The 8,772-nt window shown below is 38.5% G+C and overlaps 1 protein-coding gene across 1 annotated transcript; it reads left to right on the plus strand.

Annotated features, from left to right (window-relative positions):
- Window positions 1-4,897: 4,897 nt before the first annotated feature.
- Window positions 4,898-5,877, plus strand: LOC146049823 (olfactory receptor 6N2-like). Its single transcript, XM_083166465.1, has one exon. The coding sequence runs from the start codon at window positions 4,898-4,900 to the stop codon at window positions 5,822-5,824; it is 927 nt and encodes a 308-aa protein (XP_083022591.1). The 3' UTR covers window positions 5,825-5,877.
- The last annotated feature ends 2,895 nt before the right edge of the window (window positions 5,878-8,772 follow it).

Raw genomic sequence — 8,772 nt, forward strand, 5'->3', positions numbered from 1 at the left:
AGTATGTCCATGGACCCATATATCAATGGACTTCATCACAGATCTCCCTCCTTCTCCAGTTAAAAATACCATCTGGGTCATAGTGGACCATGATGGAATTTTTCATTCCATCATTTTTTATTCCAGTATCTGGTCTGCCGTATGCTCCTCAGCTTGCTACATTATTTATTGCTGAAATCTTTTGTCTTCATGTTCTACCAAAGTAAATAATTTCTGATCGTGGAGTTCAATTTGTGGCAAGATTTTGGAGTTCGTTATGTTCATCCTTCAAATCAAACTGAAATTCCTTACTACCTACCATCCTCAGAGTAATATGCAGACTGAGCGGGTCAACTGAGATTTAGAGACTTTATACATATTTAGAGATTTTTTTTTCATCTTCTCAAGATAATTGGGTTGAACTTCTTCCCTGGGCCGAATTCTACCATAATAATACGTATCATTCTTCGTCAGAGATGACTCCTTTCTTCACAGTCTTTGGTCTCCTCAAGTTCCAGAATTCCGCTCCCTCCTGCCCATGGATGTTCCTGCAGTCCAAATTTCACTAACAAAGTTTTTTCAATTTGGAAATCAGTATATTTTGCATTAAAGAAGGCCTCCAAACAATATGAATTCTTTACAGATTGGAAGAGAAAAGCAGTTCCTCGTCTTCAAGCAGGTTGCAGAGTGTGGCTCTCCACATGAAATTTGGTCACAAGTTACCAGGTGGGGCAGCCAACTGGGTCGCACTGTGTAGGATCACCCTGGATGGAATAGATTACTTCTATAAGAGATTACACTAAATGGAGTAATTGCAGCATCCCAACTCTCAGAGTAGGCTCCCAAAATTCATTCAGGTCCATGTACTTTTAAGCTTCCGGTTCCGGCATGGAGAGGTGAGCAGCTTCTCTTCACCGCTCTGCTGTCTGCCTCAGCCCAACAGCCTCTCAAACTGACATCCTCACTTAGACACCGATCACGGTCACCCTGCCGCTCCCCAGGCGAAATGAACAAGTTTCTGGGACCTCCGTTGACAGCGAAATCCCCTCCTGCGCCGCAACAACAGAGGCAAGAGGAGAGGAGACCACAATATGGCGCAGGACGCCGACAACGCCCGTGGCACCCCGGCTGCACAAAAACCTATCACCGAGGACCACTCGCTCTCGAAGGACATACAGACTCCCTCAGGTATGCCTCCCTTATCCTACAAAGACTTAATAGCGCTGATCCAAGCAGCAATCCAGCCTCTCCTTCAGAAAACCGTGGTTGACATTACTACACAATTAAGCAGCTTAACAACACGCTTAGACACTGCAGAACTTCATGTTGGTAATAACATGGAGGACAACGCCGCCCTCAAGAAATCTGTTTGTAGGCTAGAACAGGAAAATAAACATCTTAATGAAGGGCTGGAAAACGCAGAAAACAGGGCTAGGCGTAATAATCTTAGAATCACCGGAATACCTAAATCTATAAAAGGGCCGCAGCTCGACCATTTTGTTAGAAATACCCTTCCTTCTCTGCTTAACGTAACAACGCAATGTACTGATATGGTGATTGAGCGGGTGCACAGAATTGGACGCATTAACCCTCAGGATCAAACACGGCAGAGAGTGGTCATTTTCAAAGTGCTTAATTTTTTGCATCGCCGAGTTCTGTGGAATGCATCGAGGAAAATGAACCCCATTTTATGGGAGGGTCATTCATTGCGCATCTTTCAGGACTTCTCGATGGCTCTATCTAAAGCAAGGCGCTCATTCTCACACATATGCTCTGCCCTGGCAAAACAAAACTGTAAATTTTTCTTAATGTTCCCAGCATGTCTGCAAATTTTTTCAGGCTCGGGCTATAAAGACTTTGGCTCTGCTAAGGAAGCAGAAGACTTTCTAGCAGCTGAAAGAAATGACAAGGGGGAGGAAGACATTACCAACACCGCCGTGTATTCAAATGGATGAGAGATTAAACACGAGTGCTGATTCCTTTGATGATTAACCCATACATTCGGTGATATGCTGAGTGGCATCTGAAGAAGATTGACAGGTTATCTTATTTAGAGTGTTACGATTGACTTTCACTAACTTTTTCTTACAGTTTTTTCCGGATTATTGTTCTTGATATTTTCTCTATAAAAATTACACATTTAAGCCGGAATTACGGACATTTCATATGATTAAGCCTATCTGACACAGAATTTTCCCTGCTAGAAGGGCTGTGGCGGCTGGACGAAGCCTGCCGGTTATAGTTTGTTACTTACTAGCATAGTATACAAGGCATGCGATCCCTTAGGGACTGCATGTCTTATTTGCTGGAAGTTAAACTTAATGTACTTTACTGCTCATTTAGTTGATAGAATGTATGTCTTTATTTGTCTTATGTATCCCTCATGTCTTTTCCTTTCCTCCTCCCTTCCAGATATGAAAGGTCCATGTACTTTTAAACCCATCCACAAGTATACCAGATAAGCCATATACACTTCTGAAGTTGTGTTTTTTAAATCTTACTATTCTAGTAAAAAATCTGGGCTCACTCACACAATTAAGAAGAATGGCACTTCCACTGTCAATGCATGGTGACTTGACCATTTTGTGATATGTAAACCGTGTCCTCTGTTTGCATGTACACATCTATTTACTGTATACTGCATCTGGCCTTTCCTATCCCCTAAAATGTATTACAGAAGTGTTCCCATACACCTACCCTCACATCATTCCAAATAGCCCTGATATGTGCAGGAATTTGTGACTGCGCTGTGACCTGTTTCCTGACACATACTTTTGTACTAAACATGCATCTTACATCACAAATGAGATAAAAGTACAGTATAATGCATGAGGACCCCGGTTACTGGCATTGCATGCAATTGTTGTGTGAAACTCAGTCTTGTGCTTAATCTCAGACATTCTATTCCTTTCTTTACAAAATAATACTAATCCTAACTGCATAACTCTAAGAACCCTTGGATACAGCTATGATGTGAATAAGATGCTAATTTCAGAACTAAGTCGGAAATTCAGAGAATTGCTACCCAATTAAATTGCAATTTACCAAATAAATGTGTTGTATATAAAGCAGTTTTTAAATGACAATATGTTAAAAAGTTTAAAACTATAATTTTAAAAGTCCTGTTTAACAAACAAGTCTACACTTTTTATGCAATCCCAATAAGGAAATGTATATTTATGACCTCTCTTGAGAGATATAATATAATAATGTAATTTTGCTGCCTGGTATTTTATTAATTGACTCCCTTTCATTTAATGACTTACTCACAAACAATTCTAAATCCTCAGTGAATAAATCTGGCAATGACTGTAGGTCTATAGATCCACAAATGTATAAATAAACATTTTCCAATTGCTGTTATCATTCTTGCTGAAGATTTTAAAGAGTTGAGTACTATGTATTTTATATCAGTATGCATTAATGTTCAATGGCATATGGCGAAAATATACTAGGTCCTTTAAAGGGTAATATTTGTAAAGCAATAAAATACTGTATGTTATGCTTGGTTACATTGCAATTCTTGTTTGTAGGACATCTAAGATTAAAAATAATTCACATCTAAATGAAATGTTATAATGAAATAAATAAAAAAATATTTATAATATTCTAAAAATATATTTAGTGAATTTTAATGTTAAAATCCACAAAACTATTGTAAAAAAAATATACTGTATACATTTTAGGAAAATAGCTTGTAATAGATTTTGATTACAATGAATAAAATACAATTATATCTAAAGTAATCCCAATGATTTCTATGTAATACCATTTTTTGATATTACCTTTTTTATCGTACAGGCACAATAGTATATAGGCACAATATTTTTATATTTTTATTTTAATTATTAACTTTTTTACATGTATTTATATTGTTTTAATTTATTGCTGCCTGGTGCTTTAGCTAGTGGGCTTGACATTATCTAATGTCAAAACCAAAGTTTTAAAAAAATTAGCTATTTTGTTTTTGTTTGCTGCTTGCCATTTTGTTTTATATTGTCCTGTCAATTTTATCTTGAATTAGGTATTTGTGTATTCTTTATTTTACATGATCATTATTAGCTAAAGGATTTCATATACTAGAGTTACTGTTACTTTATACCTAATAGGAGTTCTTTTATTTAGATTTAATTCTGGTTATGTCTCCCAAGATGCATGACAGTTATCACAATTAAATTGCATTTACCATTTACTGCCCACTCATCTAGTTTATTACAATTGATTGGCCTTTTCAATTATGATGGCCATGTTCTCAAGATTTATAGAATCATATAGTTTTGATAACAGATTAGAACCACTTGGCCCACCTAGTCTGCCCATGTACACACACTAGGCTTAATATTAACCAATTAACCTACAAGTATATTTTTAGATTGTCGGAGGAAACCAGAGTACCCACATGAAACCCACACATGTACGGTAAAAATATACAAACACACAGTTAGGGCCTTGTTGGGAATCAAACCAATGACCCATGATCAACAAAATATTCAATCTTTTTTTCTGACTATAAGACCATTTCAGACTGTCTAAATATCAGCAAATAACAATAGGTATTCAATCTCTGACTGACAAGAACATTGTGACAGTGATAAATCACGTGGATTGGCAAAAATCTCGCCATATGAAAACAGACGCAGACTTGACAATACAGACTTGAATCCTTCGAATCTGCATGACAGACAGATTTCCGATTATCAAAAATATCAGTACACATTAAATACCACATTATGATGCAAGCAAAGGTACACCTGTCGTAAGAGCTCCTTAATAAAAATAAGGTATGCCAAATTAATTTTACAAAAATATGTTTTTATTTGTTTATTATTATTTTAATTTAATTACTTTATCTATTTTTTGGAAGAATGCTTTAAAATTACTGGATCTCAAATAAATAAGAATAGTAAACCAGTGAAATATGACCATTTTAAACCACTCGTTGGTTACTCAATTCATCATTATAGGCTTCCCTAATTTCTATGGTGCTCAAGGTCTATTGTTTGTCCTTCTGAGTATAATCTACATCTTTACACTTAGTGGTAATCTTACCATAATTACTCTTATCTGCACTCATCATCAGCTCCATGTTCCTCTCTACCTCTTTGTTGCTATACTTTCCTTCCTGGAGATATGGTACACAGCTATTATTATTCCCAAAATGCTGACTAACTTGCTGAATGAGAAACTGATCTCCTATATTGGCTGTTTGCTGCAAATCTATTTTTTTCACTGTTTAGGTATGACAGAAACCTTTCTTCTTACAGCAATGGCCTTTGACCGCTACATGGCCATATGTAATCCACTAAGGTATCCATCCATAATGACTGTTCCAAGTTGTTTTCAGATGGCAGCTTGCTGCTGGGTCATAGGATTCTTTGGACCTTTAACCCAAATCATCTTGCTGTCTCGTCTTTCTTTCTGTGGACCAAATAAAGTTGAGCATCTCTTCTGTGACTTCACCCCATTGATGAAGTTGGCATGTTCCGACAGTTCACTTAATGTCAAAGTGAACTTTACCATTAACTCTTTTATTCTTTTTATTGCATTCACCTGCATCATCCTGTCCTACACCAAAATCATTTCTGCAGTGTTAAAAATAAAGACTACAGAGGGCAGGAAAAAGGCCTTTTCCACTTGTGTAGCTCATCTCACTGTGGTCTTACTTTTTTTTGTCAGTGTTAGTTTTATGTATGTTAGGCTGACCAAACAGAGCTCTGTCAACTATGATCGTATGATGGCTGTGATTTACTCTGTGCTAACACCAATGTGTAATCCAATCATTTATAGCCTACGGAATCGAGAAATACGAGAAATAATTAGGAAAAAAATAAGTGCATTATTGTAGGGCACAAAGAGATAGAACTTTATTGTACTGTATTTTATTTTATATGTACATAATTGGAGGTATTCATTCTACTTTAATGTATCTTTGAAAAGTATAGATGTATCCTCATACACCATTTTTTGGGAACTGTTTTCCTGTCTCATCCACGGACAGCAGTATTCCCTGGTGGGAGAGCAGGTAGGAGACCCCCTGTCCATCTTTCCTCTGCATGTGCACATCATCTGTTAGATGCAGTCATTGGGTCGACAGTGTCTACTCAAAAGGTTAACACATCAAAAAGGTCAACATGTATTATATCAAAATGTCAACACCAGCAGAAAACCGATAAAGTCAACATGAGTTTTAGTCATGATTTTTTTTAAACCAACTTGTTTATACTTTAAACAAAAAACAAAAATAATTGGGCGCAAGCTTAACTGATAATTTACCAATTTATACAGCTAAAAATAAATTTACTTAATATAATTAACTCTAACTGAATGTATATAAACCGTAATCTTAATGTTGACTCTAGGTGGCTGCTCCCACTAGCATTCTGGAAATTTTGACTCTAGATGGCTGCTCCCACTAGCATTCTGGAAATTTTGACTCTAGGTGGCTGCTCCCACTAGCATTCTGGAAATTTTGCTAAGCTAAACAAGGTGAATATATATGTATATATGTAGCTATACCTACATACACATAAGAGAGCGCCACACAATTGGATGAATATTTATCAAATTTATTGTTAATTAGAAAATCTAATCTGGGTATTTTAATTCCAATCCTCCTGCCAATACAGCCTGCTGGTTTTTATATTGAAGCCCTCCATTCAAATCCTGATGGGGCAATTTGGCTTGCCGCCTATACCGAGATCCAGAACAAGCTTCTGCCTGCTGCTTCTGTGTCCTGCATTCGAATGATAGATGGCTAGCTCCCTGCCGACCAACAGCGGCAGCTCATCAACAGGCAACGGCTGCCATATGGATGTAGCTGGAGCCGTCCGTGAGTGGGTGCCGGACGGCTCCCCGACAGTAGGGATTCCGACAGTCATTCCTCCGACGTCGGAATCCCGACTGCTCCCTCGTGGGGGTCCATGACCCCCATAGAGGGAGAATAAAATAGGTGGCGAGCGCAGCTCGCCACCGTGCCCGCAGCATGGCGAGCGCAGCGAGCCCGCAAGGGGCTTTATTGCGCTCCCCACGCTGTGCAGTCGGGATTCCGACGTCTGACTAATGACTGTCGGAATCCCGACTGTCGGGCTACTATACCACACCCCCGTGAGTTCCAGCTCCCGCTGATGCCGGTGAACTCCGCATCAAAAGCATTAAGCAGCAATTGAAATTTCTCTCCACAGCTTTGGATATCCCTTACACCCCAAAAATACAACTGAGGGTGAGAATCTCAATTTCAATCTCATTAAGCAATTGACACTATATTAAAATGGTGGAGCTCTAATATTTTTCCAGGACTTGGCTATATCTGAATTTAACATTAAATTCAGCAGACAGTAAAATATATATATATATATATATATATATATATATATTTTATTCATATTATTTTATTATAAGTGTATATATGCATAATATTTGTAATCAATTTTATAAATATTCATCCAATTGTGTGGCACTTTCTTATATGTATGTAGGTATATCTACATATATATAATTACCTTGCTTATACTTTACCATCCCAGTGGTCATTGAAGCACCGTGCCCAAAGCGAGAGGTCCATGTTGACCTATCTTGACAAAGACACCAAAAAAGTGAAAATCTCATGTCAAACGTATCCGATGTGGACCTTTTCAATGATGACCTTTTGCTTGTGATGACCTTTTGACCATGTCGACTGAATGCATGTCAACCTTTTGACTCAATCTAGTCACTTTGAACCTAATAACCCATACCCGTATCTTTTTAGGGAAACAGAGGCTCTTGGGGAATAGGTAGCCGCTCATAGAGCACCCATATGTGTGTATCAATATCAATGCCTAGATTCTATAGATTGTAAGTTCTGAGCAATGGTCTACGTCCTCTGTGTCTGTCTGTTATTACCCGTTATGTTTTATCACTGTTATTTCCAATTGTAAAGTGCAATGGAATATGCTGTGTTTTAAAAGAAACGTTCAATAAATTCTAAATATGAATATAACAAACAATGATGGGAGGCATTTCACTTATCCAATACCCTTGCTGTGAATTTTTGTTTTAGTTTTAATACTTTTCTGAGTCTGAAGTATGTTTCCCTCTTGTACCTTGTTAAAACCCTTGGTATATTTAAAAGTTTTTATCATGTCCCTCGTTTCCCTTCTTTGCTCTAAACAATACTTGTTGAGATCTTTTATTCTTTCTAGGTAAAATTTGGAATGTATGTCTTCTTTATATAATCTTTAAAGTATTTATAACCTTCTGGATATATAGCCTCTCGAACTGGGCACAGTATTCGGTACTCTTTACTTAGAACGGCGCCCACGATTTTGATCGTGGGCATCGTTAGTAAAAAATCTCGGGCATTGAATGCACTAAAAAATCGGGTGCGATGCGACTGACGCGATGCCCGCGATTTCCCATAGGGAACAATGTTAAATGTCTCAATTGACCTGATTTTCCTGTTCAATGCCTCAATTGACCCGATTTTTCCATAGGAAACAATGTTAAATGGCCCACAGAGGCCAAATAGGCACCCTGAAGTGTGAAATGGCCCCCACAATTGTTAACGCCACCCCACGATCAACGTGAACCCGAATCGTGGCGAGCGCAGCGAGCCCGCGAGGGGCGGCGGTACGCGTCCTACGACCTTTTCATACCCCCACTATCCACGTCGGCGTGGAGTTGAGAATAGAAAGTGTGGCGAGCGCAGCGAGGGGACGCGGACAGCTGTGAAGCCCGCGAGGGGACGCGGATACCTGTGAAGGTATCCGCGTCCCCTCGCGGGGCTCGCTGCGCTCGCCACGCTTCGGGCTCGGT

The sequence above is a fragment of the Crinia signifera genome, chromosome 12 (assembly GCF_055691185.1).
Source record: "Crinia signifera chromosome 12, ASM5569118v1, whole genome shotgun sequence".
NCBI lineage: Eukaryota > Metazoa > Chordata > Amphibia > Anura > Myobatrachidae > Crinia > Crinia signifera.